We start from the raw sequence: 26,996 nt of genomic DNA on the forward strand, positions 1-26,996 counted from the left end.
TCCTCCACTTCAGAATGAGCAAGAGCTCTAGTAATAGCCACCTGGGAGTAGTGAAGTTTCCGGACATGTAGAGAAATTTTCTATTGCCTTGACTAATTTTGAAAACAGAGCAAACAGTATTGAAAAATCCTTGCTAGCTTTTTCAGTTCCATCTTTTGAGGTCTGTGCATTTTTGCCTGTCAGTTTGCAGAAGAGATGAGAATACCTATCGCAAATTCCTGGATTTAAAAGACTGACCCATGAATAAAAAATACAGTAAAAATCAAAGCTTTACTGTGCTCAGAAAGGATGACTAGGTTTCCTTATTTACAGCTTTCAAGCAAATACATGGTCATGATAGGCTTAGTTATTAGATGTCTCATTATTCTTATCTGCCGTCGAGTGCCTCCCTGAGAGTTGGGAAGGTGTCCCAAAGAACAAAAGGATACAGGCTGTAGTTAAGAGGAAAAAGAATTAGCAAGCTTTTGCTGACCTGAATTCAACTCATAAGTCATGATTCATAATTGCATCTTTAGTCCATATCGCTAAGACGGGAGGACAATCTGAGTTATGTATGTTCCTTCATTCATATTTCTTTCTGGCCAGTGTTTGATGAAAGCCCATGGCAATCCAGCCAGTGCTCATCATGTTCTTCGTAGAAGTATATTTATCTCAGCAATAATTTCCATGGCATTGACTACAGCAAGCTGGAAATAGCTAAGTTGTTGGTTACCTGAATTTTAGCCAAGCCTGGTGGATACCAACAGAAAACAAACAGCAAGTACAAACAGCAACCATTTTGGAAACTGTTGTTTTTATAAATTAGAAAGGGCTGATAAAAGAATTATGTAAGATGATAAAAAAAATTTATAGGGAGTTTAACTATAGCTATAACATATACTCTATCACAGTGACTAATTCATCAATTTTCTGCAAAACAAAATGTGCACCAAAATTTCACTAGATGCTGCAGCTTTTGTGTAATGTTCTCCATGTGGTTCTGGCCATGATACCATTTTGCAGGTGAGACCACCTTTCAGTAAGAGCTTCCTAGCATCTACGTAACCTAGCCTTTTGGGTGGGCTCCAAGGTATATACATATACTTCATCCCAAATTCTGTCCTATAATGAATAGTGCTGTTACATCAAAGCGCTGCTACACTAATCATATTGGTCATAAATCAGTGAGAAGAAAACTAGGAAGACATGTTCATAATAGAAGAGAGTACATATTGATCTGTGGATTTTGTTAGTAATTACTCATGCTGCCTAAACTAACTGGAAAACATTTTTGCTCTTCGATGACTACAGGCAGAGACATGCTAAACAAGTGTTATCAACAACATTGTTTGTAATTATAAAGTAATTGTGGGGTCACGAAGTCAAGACTACAACCTCAGCAACCACCATTAAGTAGGAGGAAATGGGGGCTTTAAAAGAAATCTAATTTAGAAGTCACACAGAAGTTAAAAATGAGAACATTTCTAAATGCTACTATAATAGGAGAGGAATATCTCGATGAGCATCACCTTGCTGGGAGAGACGCAATTTACCAGGCAATTTTATTATTAGACACATCTATTTTCAATAAGATACTTTAATTAACATTCTGGTTTCTCTTTCTAGCTCTCTGCACAACAGAACTAAAGTAGTACAAAGAGGAACTGCTGGGTTTCAGCACCAAATTATACTTTATCAGTCGATGTAAAAGTATAGGTATACCAATCCCATTTACTCATAAGTGAAAATAAACCATGATTACTCTCCAACACAGGACCAGCACTGACCCTGACCAATGGACCTCATGCGATGGACTAGACACACTTCAGTGAAATGTGTTTCCCAAATATGCAGGCCAACCGTGATTCCATCTCATCTCTGATCATATCATGTTCTGAAAAACGAAAACAGGAATACCTCAGAGGTGATACTTTCCTGACAGAAAGGAAGCCTGAGAGACATCAAGCCCCCTGGCCCCATTTTTTAGCTTGTTCAGTTGGTGATAATCAAGAAGCTCTCCTATCTCAGGTGTTAACTTTTCAAGTTAACACATGTAGATAGTTCAGATTCTTAAATTCTCTTGGCAGTTGTGCCTGATAAATGGGTTAAACATCTCATTTTTCTTATCTTGGACACTGGCTTCTCTTTCTCCCGTGCACTGAGAAGGCTGCATGATCTGCTGAGCTAGAGACAAGATGCTAGAAACATTTTCTACATGTGGGTATCTTTCAGTCGCCTATTTCTTTACCTGCTAGCTACAGTTATTTGCCAAGAGAAGATTTCAAAAACAAAATCTCCACCAAAATAAAAAAAAATCACCTACTCTAAAGTCCTATTTCACAGCTCTGAGGGAGATTGGATGGATGAGTTAATGATTTAAAATCATGCAAGATCAGATGTGCTATTCTCGAAACACAAATACTCAGAAAAGTCCATTAGCCAGCAGACTGAAAAAGACCCCTCTCCAGAGATTTGACTTCTAGATAAACACTTTTCTCAGTGAGAAATAAAACCCAGTGAGAGGCGTGTTATGGAAACAAAGAAGGGAAGTGCACCGGTGCTAGGTGACAAAGGCCATTAACTACCCAGTTAAATGTGGTCCTGGGAACTGACTGCTCAGAGTGAGCAGTTTCTCCAGAAGAAAGGCAGTGAGTCAAGAGGTGAGAGACTCAAATGCTGTTATGTTGTATTTAGATTTCTGTTCATTCTCTTTATACCTGGGGAATAGAGAGGGGGCGATGTACAATGGGCTTACACTGGTTTTTCCTTCTGACTGCCACAGAGTCTTTGTTCCAATCAGTTTTCTTTGTGTTTGTAATTCCTCTGTCTTTCAATAAAGCTCCTTGTTTTCTACCTGCTCCTTTTGGATATCAGTGAGGAACGTGTTACATCACATTTAAAAAGGGAGAATTGCAATAAATGTCTCATGGAAATATACTCTGAACAGAGAAATGCAGGTAAAGAACTCTCAACTCTTGAAAGTAACAGCCCCAGGGGAAATTCTCTGGCTTGAAATTGTGATGAGTAGATCTGCAATCCTAGTAAAGTTTTACTATAGTGGTTCTCCATTTCTTACAAAAATCTCCAACGATTATGTTTAATTTCAATATATTATATCTATTTACATAGGTATGTTTATAAATATGCAGGTGTGTCTGTGTATACTGTGTTACTATGTATGTTTGCATATCTGTCAAATTCTAAAGTTTGACTATCATTTCCAAAAGATAATTATTCCTAAATAGTTTACATAACTGAAACAATTTTTTACGCTCCACTAGAAAATATGTGAACGTGTCTTGATTTATCGGTCTACATGAGGTGCTGAGGCCTGTCACAGTGGTGTCACTCTGGAAATTCCATCACTCGGATGCTTGGAGCTGTGAGATAATTTCTTTGTGGTCTCAGCTCTAAGCTCTGCTTTCCGCAACTCTCCTCCTTTCACTGCCCTGTCCAATGGTTTCCATGGGAACCAGAGTGAGCCTAACTGTGTTGACTCTAGTTTCTAGTTTCCCACTCGGTTGATTGTGACCTCTTTAACAGGCAGGGATCAACGATGGCTAAGAAAGTTTTAATGAAAAGTTATAATGGAGTCTTGCCTGACAGATGTTAAAATGTACTGTCAGACTGAAATAATTAATACAGCATCCAACTGGTACATGGAAAGGGGCAGAACAATGAACGCAACAGAGAGCAGTGGTATGCAGAACAACAGCATGCATAGTACAAGCCCAGTTTAGTGTAAAACTGTTGAGATGTATAAATAAAAAGGTAATATGGTTATCTCTGTGCGGTGTGATTATGGGTTCTTGTTATTTTCTTTGTCTCGCGTTACCTTTGTAAGAGGGGGGAAAAACAATAGAAAACAAAACTAAGTATAAAAAAGGTAAATGACCAACTGGGAAAATATTTGAAACCTATAAGACAACTATTTAACAGCCTTAATATATTTTTAAAAATTGTCCAAAGAATTCCAGAAAGGCACAAAACACCAAATTAATAAAAATATTGGGTTAAAATAATACAAAACAGGAAGCATAAAAAATGTTTAACTATACTGATAATTAAATAGAAAATTAAAACTTTAAGAAACAATTTTCTCAAATTAGCAAAGATGAAAAATAATCAATAATAGCAAAAGCTTATGAGGATCCAATAAGTTGGGTCTTCCCTTATGCTGCTTTTAATGATACGAGAGGCCTAAATCCCTTATCTAAAATTTTCGGAGTTGTTTCAGAATTCTTTAAATTTTAAAAAAATAAGTATATGTAACGTAAATTAAAAAAAAAATCTGTTTCTCAGAGCTTGTTAGATTTCAGAATTATTAATAATAAATTCTGAACTGAACATCTACTTGGCCATGTAATTACAGACTTTAAAAAGTTCATACCTTTTGACTTACCTCTATGAGGAACTAAGAAGAAATGTGGACAGTTATGCTCAAGAATGTTCATAATAATTTATAAAGAAGTGGAATCAGCATGAAAGTCTAACAACAAAGTAATGATCATATCATGGGTGCACCAAATAAAAGTATATTATATGGCCATATAAATCAATTGAAGGAGGATACTTAATGATTCATGAAAAGGCTCATTACTTATTCTTGAATGAAAAGCAATCAAGAAAGAAAAATTTGTATTTAGTGACATCAATTTAAAAAATATGCATATATTTATAGAATAAATTTGTAGAAAATTTGAAGAAAATACACCAAAATATTAAGAGATTATAGCTAAATGTTGGGATCATGGATGATGTTTACTGTATTATTTGTAACTGTATTTTTCAAATTTTTTATAGTGAGCATGTAATACTTTTTATAATTATTAAAGTAATTTTCTACACAGGATTTATCTTATTCATCTTACTATTTATCTGAAGATATTATATAACCCGGCAAGAGTATGCATTCAACAAGTATACATGGAGTGAATGACTCTGCACTGCTCTCCCGCTTTCACCATCACTTTTCTCTGGAAATCTGGCTTATGGTGCTGAAGCCCTGTAGGAGATTACCATGCTCATCACAGTGGCAGGAGGTGGGGTGACAGCTACTCTCTATGAGATCACAGCCATAACTTACTTGACACCCGCTGAAAAGCTCACCACAGGGAAGAAGAGCCCATCTGTGTTGAAGTTCTCAAACATCCCCTGCACAGGCTGCCCATTGATGCGGAAAGAGATGCTGGGCACTCCGAGGTCCAGGCAACAGCTCACCACGTCATCTGATTTCAGGAGGTGCTGGTTGATGGAGGCTACGGCTCTGGGAATGCGGCCTGGTGAGCAAAGAACAAGAAGGTGTGACTCAAAGCAACACTCACAGGCCGGCAGTGGAAGGTGGGAGGCATGATGGCACACAGGAGGTCCGGACATGCTATTACATTTGAATTACAACTTTGCTTTCCGAAAACTGCGTGAGATGAGCAATGAGCAATGATTTCCTAAGCTGGTGAGTGGGCAGCCTGAGACAACAGGAGTCTCAGAGGAAACTCTCATGCTGCCAGAAATGAGAACAAACAAGAATTCAACCTGTTTAATGTGCTCAGACTCTGGAATGAATAACAAACTGCTTTTGCTGGGTGTGGGTCCTTGAGGGGGTGGTGTGGGGGTGTGGGGGTGTGTGGGTGTGTTCATTCTTAGGTGCCCAGAGACCTTGCTCTCTTCTATTTCCTCTAAATGATGTTCTGGCAAGCTTACCTACTGTCAGACTAGAATTTAGTTTCTGGAATTACAGAAACGACAACAACAATAGCATTTATTGTGGGTTACAATGTACCAGGCACTCTTCTAATCACTCAACATGGAATAATTTATTCGAAAGTCACAACAACCCCACAACACTATTATTTTCATTTGACAGATGAAGAAACTTGCATCCACAAAGATAAGTGACTTGCTCAAGGTCAGCCAGTTAGACAGAACCAAGACTTCGAGCTCAGGGATTCTGTCTCTAGATATGCCCCTTAACTGCTATACCCCCTGCCTCTTGAGTGGCATACAGCACATCGGTCATTCACTTCATCAAAAGCATAGGAATAATAAATAATGGCACCTTACAATCTCCTCTTGACAGCATTACTGTGGCATCACTGTGCCTACTCTACAGAAGTGGAAGCTCAGCCTCTAGAAAAATCACAGGTCCAGGTTCATGTAGCAGGTAAAAACTTGTGATTTGAACTCAGCCCTCTGTGACTTCAAGGCCCCTACCCGCTCTCACCCTGTGCCATATCATTACAATGTAATTGGAAGGACAAACACCCTGTTTAAATGTGGGTGCAGGACTCTTCTGAATCATTTGGAGCCTTGAAAGCCCTCACAGGTGTAGAGATATGGCCGCTTTGGCACTGCATGTAGGAGTCACCAAAGTGAAGAACAGTAAGGCCCATCTAGCCATTAAACTGTGCAGCAGAGTTTGCTTGCTTGTTTTAAAGAATTGTATTACTCCAGATAGGCAGGGAAACACACTGTCACTTATACTCTGTATTGGTGACTTCTTTTGTTGTTGTTGCATATCTGTCATAAGATTTGTCATTTCCTGACCTAGCTTAGTGAAAAAATCTCCTCTCGCTTTTGTCATACCATCCCATTCTGAAAATTCTAAAAGTAAATTATCATAATCTTTTTACTCATCTCCCTACCAAGTTTATATTACTATTAGGAAGAGAGCAGCGAAGGGGAAGAAGTATTAAATGGGGTTTCAGGCAGAAAACTTATAAAATATATCTTGTTTCTTGATTACAGAAGTAATATATATTCATTATAAATGTTCATTGTATATAGAAAAGTATAAAAAAGGAAAAAATTAACTCAATAAAAAATATTTCTACTCTTTCATATATATACTTTGCATTCAAATGGATATTGTAGGTTTAATAACTTGTTTTTTCTATTTGACAGATAACAAACATTTTACTGCATAAGGAAATAGTCATTAAAAACTAAATTTTAATGGCTTATGTCATGAAAGGTTCTTTAAAAAAAATCCCCTTATGATGGGTGAGTTGTTTATAAAGTTAATATGTATATCTATACTATGTAATATTTCTATTCTCACCTTAGAACTATTTAAACTTTTTATTATTTAATGTTTTCAGTGGTTGCTGCTTTTCTAGTAATAGATTCTAAAGTAACTTATGGCTTTTAAAATAATAAAACTACTATGTTCTCTTTAATAAAAAAATTATGTATCCCCTTCTAGTTTTTTTGGATGACTGACAAAACCATACTGTATTTACCACTCCCCAAATAGTAATGAGGCTTAACATTGCCAAATACTGTCCTTGGGGTTGGGGATCAAAGACAGAAGACCCAGTTCCTGTCCTTAAGAAGTCCATAGTCTGGTGGGAAATAAATATTCAAATAAAGAATTACAATTCATGAGAATCCAGAAATAAACCCACATATATTATAGGCAAATAAGTTTCAACAGAGGAGCTAAAAACATACAGTGAAGACAAGAAAGCCTCTTCAATAAATGATGCTGGGAAAATTGGAAAGCCATGCAGGAAAGAATGAAACTAGACTGCTATTTATCACCGTATACCAAAAAAATTAACTCTCAATGGGTCAAAGACCTAAATGTAAGACCTGAAACAATAAAAGGCATAGAAGGAAACATATGTATTAAACTTATGGACCTTGGTCTTAGAGAGGATTTTATGAATTTGACCTCAAAGGCAAGGGAAGAAAAAATAAATGAATGAGACTACATCAAATTAAAAAGCTTTTGCACAACAAAAGAAACCATCCACAAAATAAAGAGGCAACCAACCAAATGGCAGAAGATATTTACAAACACCTCTGATATGGGGATAATATTCAAAATATATAAGAAACTCATGCAACTCAACAACAATGAAAAAACAACTGAATTAAAAAATAGGCAGAGGATAAAAAAGATGTGGTACATATGTACAATGGAATATAAGTCATAAGATGAAATATTGCCATTTGCGACAACATGATGGATCTTGAGATTATCACGCTAAGCAAAGTAAGTCGGACAGAAAGGGTTGAGAACCATACAGTTTCACTCATATTTGGAATATAAAACTGAAAGCAACAAATGAACAAAACAAAAACTCATAGACATAGACAACAGTATAGTGGTTACCAGAAGGAAAGGTAGGAGTGGGAGGTAGATATGGGTAGAGGGGGTCAAATATATGGTGAAGGAAGGAGATTAAATTTGGGTGGGAAACACGGTGCAATATACAGATGATGTGTTATAGAATTTTACACGTGAAATCCATGTGAATTTATTAACCAATGCCACTCCAATAAATTTAATTTAAAAAACTGAAAAAAAAAAACCCCTACAATTCAGTATAAGTTTTGGAACCAAGGAGATACCTTCTAGGGATACAGAGTGTCAAGTTGACTTGAAGAAAAGTTCACTAGATAAATAAGAGCATTCCAGACAGAAAGAACAGCCTATACAAAAGGAGTATACAACATCCAGTAAGTCTTCATTTAACATAGTCAATAGGTTCTTGGAAATTTCAACTTTAAGCAAAATGGCATATAAGAAAACCCATTTTACTGTAGGTTAACTGATATAAACGAGAGTTAGTTTCCACTTAACTGGCATATTTCTGGTCACAAAAACATCACCAAATTTCTATATAATGACCCAAAACACTTATTAAACACTGAAATGTGAGCTATACATACATTTATGAAAGATTAATGAATATAAGATGATGATTTTCCAACCCACTTACTCCAGTTTGGGGTTGCAGGTGGCCATAGCTCAGGGCACAAGATGGGACCCACCCTGGACTGGATGCCCTTCCACTGCAGGGCACACTCACATCCACGGTCACTCAAACGGGGACAATTTAGATATTTCGTTTCACCTCACGTACACATCTTTGGGATCTGGGAGAAAACCAGAGTGCCGAGGAAAAATGCACACAGACGTGGGGAAAGCATGAAAACTCCACTCAGACAGTGGCCCAGGCTGAGAATCAACTTTTCTCTCATTAACATTATAACAAAGTGACATTGAACAAAACGTTATTCGAGGACCTGCTGTACTTGCAGAATGGCTAGAGTTTGGTGAGGCCAGTGTGTAGGTACTGATGGGGGGTTGATGAGGAGGGGTGGTGGGGGAGTAAAGCTGGACTGGAACATAGAACCTGGGCTCCCTGCATCTCAATAGCGCAACAGCACACAACACATTCAATGCATATTGGCACATTAGCCTGGGGTGGCCTCGGATTCTGTTTTTTAACTTTACACCTTGTTTCATTACTAAGAATGAGGAGCAAGTTCCTCACCAAAGGACCTATTAGCCAACTTTATTTAAAACAGAACAAACCTAAGCCTAACTTGAAGAGTGTGTAGGTTTGACATCTTTCCAATTTCTCCGTTTGAGGAGATTGAGTACTCCTAGCTCCTTTTATGGAGCTTAGATAGCCTAAGTCCCAGCATTTTTTCTTCCTTATGATATTCAAATATGTTCTGAAAAAAAGTCTATAACATTAAAACTCAGCAAACCTTGCTGTATTGCCTCAGCCTTAATACTTTTTAATTTTCTATTAAAAATGTACACTTCCTGCTGCAATTGTTCCTTGTTCAATTAGTTTTACTTCTAGGAAACACCGCTGTAATCATGTGGACAAACCTCAAGAGATTATTGTAAATTGGGGAAAACCAGAAACTAATTGAAACAAGAGAATGGACAATTACCTTTAAAAGTATCCACATCTTTTGGATAAAAATACAAATTAGAAGGACCTTTACCTTTCTAAGATCATACTAACAGGACAAAACCAACTGTGCTGAATTTTAAGTGCAGGGCCCTCTCTTCTTACTTTTAGAGTTAGTTCATTGTTGGCTTCTCTGCTGGTCTTAGCTCCAGGCAGTAAAGATAAAAAGCAGCTTTCAGAGGTGGGGAGATACTCTTCATCTCTAGAGGTGCTCTGATGTCAGCAGAGGAGGCCAACTTTTGAGCTTTATTTAGCCTTCAGCATGCCATAGTTGCCATGTGCCTTTCTGAGGAGCCTTGGCTGGGAGAATCTCTCCAGCCTGGCTTACCTTCTCAATTGAATACCACCACCAAGACATTACGTCCTTGTGGTAAATAACATTGCCTTTTACCTCTTCTATTCTAACAGACTGGGTGTCAAAGAGAAGTTCTGTTGGAATTCTTGTTAAGTTCATCTATAGGCAAATTGAAATCAGAGTCTATTTTTTAAAACATATACAGTAGAGAATACAGACCAATATTATCAAGAAACTAAAGGGAGACTGTTGATAATCACTGGAGCGAAGCATATTCTTAGCAAGTACTTAGAGCAATGTAATGGGAAGTCTATTTGAATAAAAGAGTTCATTTCATATAATATTCATGTTATAAAAGGTCATCTGATAAGTATACCTGATTTTAAAATGTCAACGGTGTGAAGATTCTGAAACTAGAAAATGAAACTGTGAGACTGCTTTCGTACACTCTGTTTTATTAATTCTCATACGTAGGAAGCAATTGCTACTCTTGTGAGGGCTTGAGGCTTTGAATGCTGCAGAAGGGTCCTGCACCTCACATTTAAATGATATTTGTCCTTCCTATTGTTTTGTAATGAGCTGGCATTGGGAAGTGGTCGGGAAGACAGAGGGCTGAGTTCAAATCACAAGTCTTTACCTGCTACAAGAACCTGAACCTGTGATTTTACCAAAAAATCAGCTTCTGCATCTGTAAAATGGGTACAGTGCTGCCAACATTATGCTGTCAAGAACTATTTGCAAGCTACTATTATTATTCCTATGCTTTTGATGAAACAAATAACTGAAGTCCTATGTACCACTTGAGAGGTAGTAACTCATAGTGGTTGAGGAATGTTTCTAGAACCAGACTTCCTGGCTTGAGTCCTGCCTCTGTCACTAACTGTGTGACCTTGGGCAAGTCACTTATGTGGATATAAATTTCCTATGTCAAATGAAAATGATAATGTTGTGGGGCTGTTGTGGGTTTTGAATAAATTATTCCATGTAGAGTGATTAAAAGGAGTGCCTGATAGTTTGTAATCCACATACCAGGAAGTTCCAGGCCTCTGCTGGTCTGAAGAAACCTCCCAACTTAGAGGCTCAAGCCTACATGAAGGTCCCAGGAAGCTCAGAAAGGCCATTCCTAACCTAGCATTTTCAGATAAAGGGAAAAGCTATTTGATCATCTGCTGTACATCTTCATATTAACCCTAGGATATCTTGCTGAGGGATTCAGTCTATTTTGATGAACAACATAGGCAGCTGAAAACACTGATGCTCAGTATTTCCATCGCCCCAGGCACTGCGGAGCTTGACATTACAACATAAACATGAATACTTAGGCATCTGGAAAGAGAGGGGATCCAAATATGTAAACATGCTGGTGTTCTGCAGACCGCGGATCCTCTCTGCAGAGCACTGGGGTTGAATAGGTCTGAGTCGCTGGGGGTTGTGTTTCGATGGACAAACTAATACTCTGGGATTCATTATGGCAGGGAGAAAGGTAATGACAATCTTATATACAAATTAGACTGTAGAGACAAGTTATCTTAATGACTCAGAAGTCATAATAAATCAGGAGGCACAATCTCACTCCATTCATTCACTTCCTGTATCACCTACCTCTTGGGAAGGTAAATTCCTCTGCTCATTCCAATTTCACAAGGGAAAAAGCTGTTAAAGGAGTAGATGTGATTTCCTCCCATGAAACTGCTCCCTAGCCAGTAACATACCGTAGGCTGCTCTGAGCCAAATTCACCCTCCAACTGCAGATCTGAAAGGTTACATGAAGGCCATGTCAAGTGATGCCATGACAAGACCCATTCCTCCAAAAGGAAAACCAGGCTGAGCTGACTCAAGATTCTGTAGAGAGGGTTGAGCAGGGTTGAGACAGGAGATATTTCTACATCTGATGCTTGAAAGTAAATTCATAGGCTTTGGTGGTTAAATAGACCTATTAAACCTGCTCTCCTGATACAAAGAGAAAAAAGCTCATTGATTCTCCCAGGATGTCACTTTGAAACTTCCTTTCCCATTTGGCATGAGATTTGGGTTCTTTATCACTGTAGGATAGGTCTACTCTCATGGTCTTGAGTGAAGTATCCAGAACTCTGGACTTGATCTCTGTGATTGTAGTGTACTTCATAGGCAATGAGGAAAAGGAAAACCATATTTTCAGGGTAGCTAGTGTGTGTCAAGAACTTCATGTCCCTTATCTCGTTTAAACTTTATAGGAGCCATATAGGATATCTTCATTTTATACGAGGAAAACAAGTCTGATAGGATAAGTAATTTACTAAATGTCAAAAAAAAAAAAAAAAAAAGTAACTGGTGGAGCTGGGATTCAAACCCGGGCAAAACTCCAAAGCCATGCTGTTTCTTCTTGACTCTTCCCAATGAAAAAGCATTAGGGGCCCTGTAATTATTGCCAATGACTGCAACATCTCTCGTGCTTTAATATACCGATCAAAGACCAGTTCAAGGCAGTGGCTTAATTTATACACACAAATTGGTTTAAAGTTAATGAACCTGGGCATTTATAGCTCAAGGAAAAGGAGAAAAATTGTCACATCCAGTTTCCAATCTCTCTCCCTAGCTACCCTCCATTCCCTTCTACGGCAGGTAAGTTGGAGTGTCATTTCCATTTCATTTCTTCATCAGACAATTACCCTTTTTATCGGATAGTCCAGAATTCACTGCTGTCTTGGTGGGAGTCGTTAACAGAAACCATATTTCTTCAAGCTGGAGCACATGCTGACATATTTACCTGCAGTGCCTTCTGTAAGATGTATATTCCCCATGTGCTGGTTGAAGAATTGAAATAATACTCAGACCCACAGAAGCTTTTTGTTTTGGTGAGCATGAAAAGTATAAATCTTTTACTGTTTTTTCCACATCTCTTCAGGTGCTAAAGACTGAGGGGTGAAGTTCTCTGAATAGCATTTTATTACTAAGTGTGGGTAGTGTTCAAAGAGCCACAGTCAGCTTTTGAAAAGCTGAGTCTCAAGCCTCCTTCCCTTATTTCTAATCATAAGAGCCATTGCTATGATGGCTGGTGTGGGCTTGGCACATTCATGTCTGGTCTTCAGAGTAGGCAGGACGAGAGGGACGAGGAGAGTACTGTTCACTCCTGTGCACTAAACAGGAATGATATACAATTAGATGGATGTTCAGGACCTGAAATGCACAGACAGCTGCCCTTTCTGTGTACACAATGAGTGGGTTCTCTGCCTCCTGAGTGATTGATGCATTTGTTTTGCAAATTTTATAGAGAGAGATACTAAGTGCCCCATGTACTGCTGCAAAGTCTGGAAAATACTGAGCGATTTTTTTTCTTTGAGATTGGTTAGTTTCTCTTTGAAATAAGGATCCAATTTGCTTCATCCAGGGTTCTAGGTGTGCTTCATATTTCCTTAGCCAATCCCCACATGGAGTTCCTTTCAGGTATAAACTGGGATCCAGAAAATAATGTTGACATACAGTGATGAGATGGCAGGAGATGAGTAGCAATCAGCAGACAGTGGGGTGATAATTTTCTCAAATCAATTCGGTCATCCCTTCACAGGCTCCATCCTACCAAACTCAGCTGTGGATGTGTACAAGCACGATAACTCTTTCTTTTCAAATTACTTCCTCAGAGGCATCTTTCTGAGAACCTTATGAGGTATGATGATTACCTAAGCTAAAGGCTACTAATGTACAGCCACAGACTTGGTGGCTCCATGATGGTGCTCTGAGAACCAAGAAGGGAGGATCCACCCCCATCCTCCATGAAGACAGAACTCGGGAAGGTTAAATCGGGAGGACAAGAAAATAGCACGACAAGACTTTCACTTACTCTAGCCCATCACCCTGTTTTGCATCCACTTTTGTATCACGCTGTCCCTTGGACACACAAAACATGCACAGAGACTTTCTCTTTCTTCCCACAAATGACCCACGACAAATAAGTATATAAATAAGTAAGTTTATACCATTCCTAAAAATTCCAAAAATGCTTAAAATGAATGCATAAGAGCGTACCCACACACAACCATACTGACCAATTGAAAATAAAGAAAAACGTCAAAAAGCATGTCATCAGGACCTGAGCTAATGGTTTCAGCCTAAAAGCTAAGGGAAGAAGGAAAACGTGATGGATTCCCAGTTACAAAATAAAATGTACAGGTTTGTCTTTGAGAGACAACTTTTTCCGTTGTGCTGGATTTAAGGGAGAATGTATGTCACAGTTCCTTATATAGAGGCGTGTAACATAATGCTTATCTAAGAGATTCCTATAAGGGAAACAATGTCTCCAATTGTAGTTTTGCAAAAGATATAGATTAGACATGCTGTGGACAGCAGATAGCAGAGGTAGCATTCTTGTTCTAGAGAAAAAGCATGAGTGTTCTTACAGAAGCCCAGGCAGAAGCCAACCCATTCCCTTCACAGGCATGGACCGTGGACATGTTTGGGGGAAACGCTAATGTTCATCTTAAAAAAGAAAACAAAACAAAAAACCAGGAGCTTTGGATTTTTTAAAAAAGAGTTTAGCAGCTATTCTGTGTCAGATAGTGATCCAGACCTTTTATAAATTGTATCGTGAAGCAACACTTTACTCTGACAAGATGATGAATGTGTAGTCAGACCTGGATCCTTCTCAGTGTGGCTATGATTACTTAAATATTTTTGTGTTTTAGTTTCCACATCTGTAAACGGGGTTTAATATTATCTAAATGGATCACTGTAAGGATAAAATGGGAGAAAAAAAATATGCAAAAGGTATATAGCTCACCGCCAAGTAAATAAATGCTGAGTCTCCTTCTCTGTTTGAACTAGAACCCTGAGTTCTTATGCAATTAGGATAGTAAGGATGCAAACACTGAGTCTGAGAAAAGTGAACCGTCCTGGACCATGCAGCTGGTAGTGCCAGAGTCATAGTTTAGAATCAAGACAGTGTCATTTTGGATCTGATGCTCTTCCCACCTAACCATCTATTTAGTTGAGATTCTTGAGTCTATGTCATTTAAACAGATGTGATCATTACAGCTCCAATAATCCAAACCTCAGTCATCTCCAGTAAGAGAAAGAAAGCCTATGCACTGGAAAAGTACTCACCTGACCAAAGATGAAGTCCATCAAAGCCATAGGAGTACAGGTCATCGCCAACACCATTGCCTCCCCATCCTTCTCCGCCTCCGGGGTACGGAGCGTAGCCTGAGGAAGAGGCCCAGCCCACTCGCAAGTGCGTGGGCTCTGCTGTCAGGAAGGGGTCCACTTGGTCGATAATGAGCTCAAAGTACCACTTCTTGTACTGCGCTGAGCCCTCAGCAACTCCCAGGAAGATATTTGGTCGAATACTGAAATGAAACATGACACAGGCGGCATTTACCAACTCTTAAGAACTGAGGAGGCAAACTGAACCAGACCACGAGAGCCACTGGCCCAATTAAACCCAAGAGCAATTTTGCGTCTTTCACATTGTTTTAAAGTTCTTTGTGGGAGGTATTAGGACAACATTAATTCCATTAAAAAATATAAAGGATCTCTCTCTTTCTCTTTAAATGTTCCCTTCAAGACAACCAATATTTACTGAGTGCCAGCCATAGGTAAAGATGTTAAAAATGTCATACAGAGTTGTATGACTATATACGTACCCTTGTTTCTTTCTGTAAGTGAAAGAAATGACTTACACAAGTTCCATTTTCTGGTAAATAGGTTTAACAACCCCCCACAGCTTGTCACTCAAGCATTATTAATAACAACAGCTTCTTGAAAGCGCTAAGAAGTCACATTAGAAATAAGCTGGCCAGAGAAGACAAATACTGCATAGTATCGCTTACATATGAAATCTAAAAAAAAAAAAAAAAAAAAGTTCAACTCATAGAAACAATAGAAAAGTAAGAGGGTGTCAGGGGCTGGGAGAGGCTGGCAAAAGGGTACAAACTTTCAGTCATGAGTAAGTTCTGAGGATCTAATACAAAATATGGTGGCTGTAGTTGATAACACTGTAATGCATAATTGATATTGCTGGGAGAGTAGAACTTAAGTGTTTTCACAAAAAAGGTAAATATGTGGGGTGATGAACGTGATAATTAACTCTGGGAAGAATTCTTTTGCAATATGTATGTGTGTCAAATCATCACATTATACACGTTAAACATCTTACCATATGGTTGGTCAATCAAACTTCAAAATCGTCGACAAAAATATAATTCAACCCAGATGATAGGAAAGGGGATGGGCGAAGAAGTCACTCTTAGGGCTACAGGTTTCGATGTATACAGCAAAATGATTAAGGGCTTGAGGCAAAGCACTTGGAGTTTTTCTGTGAGGTCTACTCTTCTGGGCTAGGGTGATATCCTACTTTGGGTGGGCAGGGAAAAACCAGGCTGGTACCAAGAAGATAAAAAGTGTATAAATGGCTCAGGTCTGCTGGCTGTTCTACACTTCAGAAAGGAGGGTCTTCTCTCACACTGTAGATTAGGAAGTCAGTCTAGGTGGAAAGTTGCTGAAAAACCTGAGGCCTGCCTAGTCTAAGCACAATGAGTTCACACAATTCACATGTGGCCTCACGTAGGACCAGCAGCCTAGGATTCTGCCCATGTCCATCCTTTTCCACCCTGACCTTCATGGACCATTCCTGGCGTAAATGGCCAAGTGCCAGAGGATACAAGAAACCACATGGGACATGCATTTTCTAAGAGAGTCTTTGAAAAAAAGCTGGTATGTTGAAATAAAAATGAATATGTTATAAAGAAGGTACAAGATCTGCATTAATGTTTAAAACAAAACATGGTAAAATAAAAACTTCCGGCCAAATTCTTCTGCCTTGAGGTGGTACATATACTCCACCCTTGGCTACTTCAGGAGAAAGGGTTGAGAATCTCTCTGAAAGGTTGTAGTACAAGGCCCTAAAAACACACACACATTTGTCTGTTCTCGTCTTATGTGCCCGAATTATCACAGAAATAATGTGTGGGCGGCTTTGGAGTTCACATCAGCCCTCTTCCTTCCCTGTCTGGATACAAGATAGTATGAATGAAGGCTTTACCTTGTCACATTATTAATCAGCCGTGTCTGCAGGAGCAGGTTTCTCCGGGGAAGCAAGTTGTCACAGATCAGATTTTGGTTGGCTCTCACTGCAACTCCATTGCAGAGACAGAGGGAGCACAGCACATCCAGAACCTGCAGCAGGGCACAACCGCCAAACCTCAGGACCACCAGCAGGGCAGAGTGGGCACGACCTGATTGCCAGGACACATGAAGGAAAAAGGCCTCATGCAGGGTAGGGGCTAGGCGACAGGTGGGAAGACCTGTTCAGAGTAAAGAAAGCCTCATCTCCATCACCAGGCATACGTGAGTGATGCCCCAGAGCCTTCTGCTTCTTGGAGAAATGAGGCTGGGCTTCCTTCCAGCCCCTCTGGCATAGTCCTGTGACCCTTTCTTGCAAACTGCATGTCACCTGTGGATACTGTTCTGTTAAAGTGGATTAGAGTCTGAAGACAGACTGCCTAGGTTAATATCCCAGCCAGGGCAAGAACTAAAGTGGGATGAGGCATCTAGGGCACAAAATCCAAGCACCACTCTCTCTCGGAGAGTGGGCTAGAAACCCCTCCATCGGTCACAAACTGAAGGCCATGCTCCCATTCGGCCTGGACAGCCCTCTTCACGAAAGGCACTCAGATTCCCATTTGGCTAAGGTCCCTTGCAAATAGCAGGCTTGGGAACTTCGTGTGGGTGGGGTAGAGGTGACAGGCAGCAGGGCAGATTCCAGTTTGTGGGTCTCTCACTGTGATATTATCAAAACCCATTTAATGTACCCTTATGTTCCTAGAAATCAATATTCAAAAACATTTCACCTGCTCTCCTTCTCCCCTCTAGAGTGACAGCAAACCTGCAAGAGCACATAGATTCCGGTGGTCCCTGAATCTATGAGACCAGACACTAAACCGTTTTCTGTTCCTTTTTACTTCCCAGCTGCCTGGGAAGTAGGGACAGTCCCTGGCCGCCTCCGTCACATCCTGCCGTCCACTCTGCCTCCTTCTGCAGCATCCTCCCTCATTCCAATTTTGTGCTGCTAGAGTGGCAGAGCAACCTGTGCTGGGCCAGGCACTGCTCCTCCCTCTCTCCCCAAAGGGAGGACAGTGCGGACAGCGGTGATAAGTAACAGCCAGGACCGCGGCAGGCTGTACTGACAGGGAGAGGGGCAGCCACGTTTCAGTCTTCCAAAGTGACCACTGAAGACTCAGTGCTTGGTGGGATTAGATGGCTTCAGGTTGTTGGCGGCATTTGTATCCGTAATTCTGACAAACCAATTTTCCACCTGACTTTAGATAAATACAAAGCACAGCTATGGGACAAGCAGAAAAGAATTCCAAAGGCGGTTTTACAAACTCCATGAAATGTGTGGGCCGCGGAGCTGAAAATCCAGAGGATAATTTATCACTCTAAGAGCCATAGATGACCAGGAAATTAAATACTCATCATTGGGCCTATCACATGTTTTCATCTGTTTTGCCTTGAGTGACAGCCACAGGAGCCTTGCTGTCATTGCCTGAGGGAAAGCAGAGCTTAATCCACATACAATAGGGAGAAAAAGGGCTCTGTGAAAAGCATACAGCCTAACAGAGTAGTGCCTTGCCTATGAAAAACTGGTGCTGTAAAGAATCATGGCTGATGTTGTTCAGGCTGTTTCAGAAGGTCTATCTTTGGGTAAAATGGGAAATAGGGATATACTTCCTTTTCTAAAAAAAGCTTAAATGGGCTCCACTATAACTGAAAGGAATGTAGGGAGGGCCAGTCTACCATGGGGGACTCACAGGCACTGTGCCTATAGGTCACCTATACTTTCTGATGAAGAGGGAACATTTCAGCAACCTCTGGAATGTGTGTCTTGCTGAGTGGTCACCAGACTCCCACTTCCTTCTCATCCTGAGCACACAAGAGGCTACATTTCTCAGGCTCCCTGGACATTATATGAGGTTACGTGACTGGGTTCTGTTCATTGAAAAGTAAGTACTTTGCTTTCAGAGATGTACTGGCCCCTAAAACCCACCATAGTCCTCTGTGCATTGTCTCTTTCCAGCTATATGCAGAAATTCAAGGAAGGGTTACAAAACCCAGAGTCTTCTTACTCTAAGTGGTATCACCTAGGAGCTTGTCAGAATTACAATTACTTAGACATCACTCTCCTGGCTTCCAGATCAGAGACTTAATTGTAATACAATCCCCAGGAGATTCTTGAGCACATCGAAGCCTGTGAAGCCTGTCCTAGGAGATGGGGGAACGGCTAGATGGAAGTAATCTGTCTCTCTCAATGGCCACACAGAATAAAGCCCTCCCACAGATTGGCCTCAGCCTGAGACAAGGCCTGTATTTATATAAGTGAGCTTCCAGCCATTCAAGGTGAGATGGGAGTGGCTTCTGGCTCCACTCATTCATGTTTTTTGTTTTTTGGGTTTTTTTTTTTTTACTCATTTATCACACCTTCGACAAATGTGTATTAAATGCCTGGACTATATAACATATGAGCTTGGCACGATGGAGATTAATTACAAAGATGATCCCTGCTGTGAAGGAACATAGAGTCTGGGGGAGAAATATGTATGTAAACATAACTATAGTACAAGGCAGAGTGGAACCAGCAAGAAACAGTGCAAGCTGTACAAGAATCGAGGGGAGGAGACCATGTCCTATTGGAATAAAAAAAAGCTTTGCAGAGGAAGTGGCGTTTGAACTAAGTTTTGGAGGGAAGATAGAATTCTGATGGGTTCTGGAAAAGCAGGGAGTTAGGAGAAGCTGAGGGATCAAGGAGCAGGGTGCATCCAGAAAAATGGGGAGTGGGCAGTGCACCCCACTCCTGCTCTTTTCACTCCTAAGATTGTATTCTTCTCCACCTTGCTGACCTCAAATGTGATCATGCTTTAGATGAGTGGCAATGCTTTCTGTGGCAGGGACAGAGCTAGCAAATGAAAATTCTCAGAGAGGTAGGAGAGGTGTAATGATTGCCACTACTGTAAATACTCTATTCTAAGCATGTGATCGCAGTGGGGTACGGTATAGAAAGGGGTTTCTCATAGCCATGAGATATACGAACTTTTTTTTTTTAATGTCATGACTCTGAAGACCACCTTCATGGCCCCTCAAACTCCAGTTTTAGAAGTATGAACTTATCATCAGAAAATGCCTTCTACTTGTGAATTCTTCACTGTAAAGAGTTTTGTATTTAGAGAACCATAAAAACAAGAACATAAAATGAAACATATTCTCACAAAATATTTTGACCTGAAGAACATGTTCATCAGAGACTTCAGCTTGAGAAACCTGGAAGGAGTATTAAACTGGGAATTGGGAAACCTAGTCTGTCATTAATTAGCCCACGGCCTCTGGCAAGTTGCTTAACACCTCCGAGCCCTGTTCCAGCCTTGTTTCTACCTCTGTCAAGTAGAAATAATAACAACGCTACTTCATGGCATCATGATGAGGACTAAAAATAATGCATGTGAACACTGAGGACAGTACTTAGCATTTGTCCAATGCAAAATAAATGTTAGCTATCATCGTCCTCATTATTACTGTTGCTATCATTGAAGGATTTGGGAGGTGACTTGTAGTTCTAAATTTCTGCATATAGTTTTAGTCACTGTCATCATGGAAAACTATGTGAATAGGTCAGACACACCTGAAAACCTAGAAATGGAGAGAACAGAGCAGCCTGGATAGGAAACCATCACCTTGGCATTTTCCAGGCAAAGACAGTGCTGCAATGGAAGTGTGGCCTGCACTTAGCACACCCTTAGCACAGCTACCACGAATACCCTGCTGATGATTTGAGACCGGGCTTTTCTTTGAAAATAAAAGCTATCCAACCTAAGGGAGAAACTGAATTCATGGCAAGTCAGCCCTCATCCAAAAATCTATCAAAAGACGAAAAGGGATGTCCTTGAAGAGGCTCCGTGTACCGAGACCACACTGCCTGCACTTTGACAACAATGCCAGAATTTCTCAAACAGTGTCTTGGCTCCAGAAGATTAAAGATCTCTGCTAGTGCACTCGGGTGACATGTCAGGCCAAGTATTGATTCCTAGCAAAGTACTTCAGCTTATTAGGCCTCAGTTTTCTCAACTGTGGCATGGGCAGAATAGTAAGCAACTTGCTGCCAAGTGACATCCATTAAATGTTTTGTGGCTTTTGGCTAAAAGATGCCGTAACGAAGCTGGTTATTTATTAAGTGCACTGCATGGCATAATCATAAAGGAGCCCCAGGACAATGACACAGGAACAGCTTTCTCTCTGACATCTGCACGTAGCTCACAATTCAGACGACGTGTTACTCAGGCACTTACCAATTATTCTCGTTACACTTTGCAGATGGGAGGAAACATGTTGGAACATCCAGAAGCTGGACTGAAGCTGGAGCCTCATGCCTGCTTTTGATTTACTACATTTGGGAAAGCAATTACAGACCCTACATATTTCTTTCTATTCTTTGCCAAGTAATTTCACAGACGCTAAGGACCATGGCTTTTTAGCTTTTTAAGGATGATACATATCATGTGAGAAATGCTGCAGAGGCTCGTTCTCCTGGACCCTCCAAGATGTGTCTCAAATGATGGCAAGCAGAGAGGGCCAGTGATCAAGCTGAGTTCTCCTCACGCTTCAGGAGCCCAGATGCTGTCCCTTATGTCCAGTCATGCCATCTGCTCTTGAAACGCACTCCCCCTCAGCCTTAGAGTGTCTGCCTAATTAGTCAGTGCAGCAACCTTCCTGTAGATGTTAAAGGGTCAGGATAAAACATATTTTAATAGACTTTCTCCAAAGAGCAATGTGTCTTTAGAAATATAATTCTGTAAAAATAGAGATGTTAGAGCTTTTAGAGACCACAAAAAATGGATATAGCATTCTACCTTAGTAAGTGAAGTATCTCCATTTTACAGATGAAATAACTGAGGCCCAAAATCGCACAGCTATTTTCTGTCAAAGGGAGAGACCCACAGTTCCAGTCCTCTTGCTGGCTCAAGGTAGATTCATTTACGTCACTTGGTTTGACCCAAGGTAAGCTTAATTTAATAACATGACTTTGTGAACTATTTTTATCTGATATTTGTACATCTTCTTTCTACACTATTTTCATCTGATTCTTATACCGCTTGGTACTAGCTGTTTCATTACTAAGCTCGTGGACCCTAGGGTGGGAGCGAGCCCTTCAGCTGGCCTGTATGGACTCTAGCCAAGTGTATCACACAGTCAGCTGTGTGTTGAGGGCTACCGATGATAAGCAAGACTTCAGAAGCTGGTGGGAATGAAGGGAGACTGTCCAAGATCTGGAGTGACCAAGATCTGTAGTGTGCTCCTAGGCAAGGAAACATGTTTAAAAACCTCAGTTCCCCAAGGTTTTTGTTGTTTTTTTTAAATCGAAGCCATCTCAAAAACACGCAATGGTTACTGAGCAGCAGGAAGAGAAAAGGCAGGTAAAGTCAATCATCTTTGGGTTCTTCTTTCCATACCTACCTTGTGATTCCGTCCATGCTTATCCAACAGGGAGATGATGGACCTGATGTGGCCCTCCGCTATCAGATTTAAGGCTTCTGGGCTTTCAATCAGGATGCAGTGCAAAACTTCCAAGATACCTACATGGATGCCACAGAAATCATTTGGATCTTAAGTAACCTGCCAAACTGACCATAATTTAAAAAGTTGAGAATTAAAAGACCATTCTGAAGAGCCAGAATATCAGTTCTCTGAATCTATTTCCAGCCAGAAGAAAGATGCAGTCATCTCTGGTAAAGTTTAGGAGCCTTGTGGGCCAACCAGTCTACAATCAGAGGTGAGTTTTATTTAGCACAAACCCCATTCCCCTCGTCCTGGACAAAGACACAATACTTCTGTGTCGAAAACAAGGGGCTGTAAAATAGAATTCTTAATTTAATCAAACCAGGCAATACTTAAAAACAGAAAAGCAGATATCCAGTAGTTTACTATACCTTCTAAAGGTCATTCGGGGGGTTTCAACAATATTTGGAGTGTTCCTCAAATAAGATTATATCTAGGAATCACTCCAGAATTTATTTTTATTTTAGACGTCCTGGAGTCTCAAGTTGTAAGCTCACTAAACAAAAACTATTTGGCTTCTCCCCCCTTTCCAGGCACACTGCATGGTTTTTGTATCAAGTGAAGGCTTCAGAAAACCAAACTGCTGCCCCTGCAGCCGGGTATCCATAAGGGAAGCACGTGATGAAAATACAAGGGAAACAGTTGGCCAACATGTTCATTGGTTTTATTGAGATAATTCCTCTTAATTCTGTTTTTTCAAGGTTTTCATACATTTCCCTGAAATGCAGTCTGGCCCATGGGAGGAGGCACTGTCGAAAACAGGGCTAGGAAGGCACATACAGTGTAGGTGGAGGATCCTGGGGGAGGGGCTTGCCCATTGGTCTTTTTTGTCCAAGCTCCTACCACCTCCAGACAATGAAAAAAGCATCAAAACCTTTCAGCTTCCCAGAGGGGGGCCCACACCTGTCATGTTCACTCCTGAGGAAACCAACCGCCGAGCCTCACAGCGTGGTCACTTGGTCACTTACCAACTATGACTACTGTCTTGGCTCTAACTCTCTGTGAGTCATGAAGGGCTCTAGATATGATGTCAAGGGTGACTCAGGGGGTGGGAGGGTCAGCATCTCCTCTTATTCCACAGTCATCCTTCGGTCCTGCTTTTAACCCAAACTGTTAGGAGGACCACATCCAGAGAGGGTTATGAAACCCAGAGAAAGTCCAAGTAGTGGTCAGAAGGAGACCAGGACCCTGAATAGGGACAATGAAAGGACCCAGGGGATGAAGATGAAAGTATGGAGTGAAAAACAAAACAGAAAAGGAGAGTCTGTTGAAGCCTGGTTAGAGCTGTTAAATAAAGTTATAGAGTTGTCAGGAAGCTTTAGCACTTTCTGTTGTTGTTGAAGTAATTATTGGAAGATTATTTGCAATCAAGTGGAGAAAAGAATTGTTCAAAGATTCAACATTGTTGAAGCCCATCTTCTCCAGTGGTTTCCTGTCAATTCTTACCTGAGGAAGATTCCAGTCTGTCTAATTTGCTGATTAGCCAATCAAGGTTATTGGAGAATTGAGCACAATTGTTTCTGTTTCCACGAATGAGGGCGGCTGCGAACAAGGAAACATTTGATCGTGAAGGTCTAAGGACACCGTGATGGGCATAAGAACTTGGGAAGCTGTTAAACATACTGCACCTACTCGGCAACTAAAAGGAAATGAATGACAACTCTTCCCTTCCCGAGCCCTTTGATACAATCAAGCTTCTATATTTAGAAGACTAGAAATCTAGCATTTACTCCAATACTGCCAGAGAATTTACTGTGTACCAGGCACCTGTCTAGTAGCTGGGAATAGAGCAGTGGGAACACAGCAGCACAGTCCCTGCATTTGTGAAGAAGGTGAAAGAGACAACAAACACACAAATTAATAAAATTACTTCAAACAGTGATAAGCCACAGAATAACATCTGCTTGGTTATTGGCTTAAGAACTTAATTCCTTGTAATGTTTTCTTAAACCTAACTGGAAACCTGTTATTTTTTAAATGTTAAAGGAAGGCAGCCAAATGAATACAGCTGGAAAGGTTGGTTAAACTAATAGGTAGATAAGTAATAAACAAACATGAAACTCTAAAATACCTCAAACACATCAGTATATGACAGGGTTTCCCAAAGTGTGGTCCCTTGGACCAGAATGTCATTGTCACCTGACAATTTGTTAGAAATGCAAATTCTCTGACCTTATGCCAGATCTACTTAATCGGAAACTCTGGAGATGGGGCCAGGCATCTGTGTTTTAACCAGTCCTCCAGCTAATTCTGATGCCTGCTCACGTTTGAGAACCGCTGGTAGAAGGTATTGCTAAGGGGAAGAGGGAACATGCTGTCATTAGATTTTCACCAATCTAGACCAAGACATAACCTTCCCTCCACAGGCCAGTGTGAGAAATGCAGTTTTGGAACAAGTCCATGAATACTGTAGGTCCCAATTACCTTGCTTTTCATGTAGATTTTCCAAGACTGGGGTTTCACAGATGCTTGTAAGGCATTTGGATAAGAATAGGGCTGCCTAAAGACCTCTGATTTGCACCACCCTAGTTCGTGGAAGGCAGAAATTGGTCTGAGCTCCTAGTCTGCTTTCAGGTCAGCTTAAGCTTAGGGAGTCAGTCTGCCTGGGCTCAAGCCATAGTTTGACCACTTGCAACATATGTGACCTTGAACATTTCTGAGCATCAGTTTCTTCACCAATAAAAAGGGTATAAGAGCAGTACCTGTACCTCAAAGTGTTACTCTGAGGATCAAAAAGAGATATTCTACAACTTGGTACAGAGAGCTCAGTAAATGTTAGCTCTTATTGTTATAATAATTGCTACTGAATTTCAGCAATTATTATCATTACAAAATATTGGGGTTGCAAGAGACTTTAAAAGGTCACACAATACCATGGCAGTCCAATCTAACTCTTGACATTGAGAATGGGGCTCGATGAACTTTTTATGAACTTCTTCTAATGGGCCATATACTTCGGAGTGAAGCCCTAAAATGCTGCTTCGCCACCACTTCTGAGCAATTACTGTTGGCCACTTTCTTGCAGAGGCCAGTACTGTCACCCGCTGCCTTCCTCTCACAGCATGGCAGTCTGGGCCCAGATGGTGGCACTAGGCACAGCAGGCACCAGAACTCACTCGGCGTTGTGAGAAGAAAGGTTAGGTGCTAGCACATCGTTACCAGCTTTTTTCCCCCACTAAAATGAAATAACAGGTCAAAGCAGCAGTAATCATGACTGAGCAATAGGCAGACGGTGAAAGGACACAGAGTTTGAGAGACACCGTCCTGAAAGAGCAGGTGTCAGAAGTCTAGAAGTGGAGGGCACCGCAGACACATTCTAGTTTAGTTCTCTCATGTTAAAGATGAGGAATTGAGGTTCGGAGAATGTTAAGTGACAGCCAAGGCTTTCACAGGTAGTTCTGGCAAAACTCCTCTCTATCTGCTGCCACGTGCTGCTAACTACTTGCTTTAAGTTCGGAAAAGTGCAATAAGCTACTAGTTGACAGAAAGACAGGCTGGGTTAGAATCAAAAGGTTTCCAAGGAATGAGGCTAGATGATAATCTTGGTTTGTCACATTGAAATCCCACAGAGACCACCTTTGGAAATCTTTCCGGGGAGAGGGCTAAGTGGGTACTTACCCAATAATTTGTACAGAAGGTTCAGAATTTCTTTCCAGGCCATGCCACTCTCTTCCCTTGCAATTCCTGCAAAGTGTGCTACACTATTGTAGATATTTAAGCGATCAATGCAGTTTAACACAAGGGCCAACATTCCCTGTGAAGGCAAGTGGAGGAAAAAGTAAAAATTCCTATTTGAGAAAGTGGATCTCTTTTGTTCCCTTCCCTCCGTATTATTCACCTGTTAGAGCGGATAATGCTAATATGAAAATAGGCTCTCATGGTGCCAGCGTGGGTTTTGTTTTTTTCCTCCTAAAAACAAAATATGCGTTTTTATGCCTCAGAGACCTAAATAGCATCCATTTTGGGAGTGAGTCAGCAGTCTCCTCTGACAGGTTCGTCCCCATGTGTTTAACCCAAACCAAGGACATATTGAGGAAGAGGGAGCGGAAATGAGTCTTACAAATGCCTCCTCTGTGCCGTGTGTGAAATGCCTCTGACTCACCCACAATCAGCCCTGAATATAGTACCTATTTTTCTCTTAAATCTCAAATAAGCTCAAGAAATTCCATTTAGATACACAAGACAGCCATGCTTGCTTTCTCCCATTCCCAACAAAAAAGGGTGGGATTTAGAGACGATAAGACCAAAAGAGTATTTTTTTAACCACTGTTTCATCTAAATGACAACACTATGCCACCCAGTAAAAACATCTGTGTCTAGCTATTAAGTCCCAGTAGTTGACAACACATACTGTCCCCAGAGCCAGTCTGCTTAGATCAGAAGACTGAGCAAGGATGAGTCTACATCTCATGCCACTAACTTTGGAAATGCCC

The 26,996-nt window shown here is 40.6% G+C and overlaps 1 protein-coding gene across 1 annotated transcript in view; it reads right to left on the bottom strand.

The window, feature by feature from the left end:
- Nucleotides 1–26,996, bottom strand: part of RYR3 (ryanodine receptor 3) — a 464,873-nt gene that overhangs the window by 197,752 nt on the left and 240,125 nt on the right. The window contains exons 14-19 of the mRNA XM_016160800.2: nt 26,182–26,317; nt 24,010–24,105; nt 22,462–22,580; nt 17,003–17,136; nt 15,067–15,308; nt 5,066–5,258 (exon numbers count right to left, since the gene is read on the bottom strand). Coding sequence (XP_016016286.2) covers nt 5,066–5,258; nt 15,067–15,308; nt 17,003–17,136; nt 22,462–22,580; nt 24,010–24,105; nt 26,182–26,317 — 920 coding nt within the window. The remainder of the gene's footprint in view (nt 1–5,065; nt 5,259–15,066; nt 15,309–17,002; nt 17,137–22,461; nt 22,581–24,009; nt 24,106–26,181; nt 26,318–26,996) is intronic.

Source organism: Rousettus aegyptiacus, unplaced genomic scaffold (genome assembly GCF_014176215.1).
Source record: "Rousettus aegyptiacus isolate mRouAeg1 unplaced genomic scaffold, mRouAeg1.p scaffold_m13_p_3, whole genome shotgun sequence".
In the NCBI taxonomy this organism is placed as follows: Eukaryota; Metazoa; Chordata; class Mammalia; order Chiroptera; family Pteropodidae; genus Rousettus; species Rousettus aegyptiacus.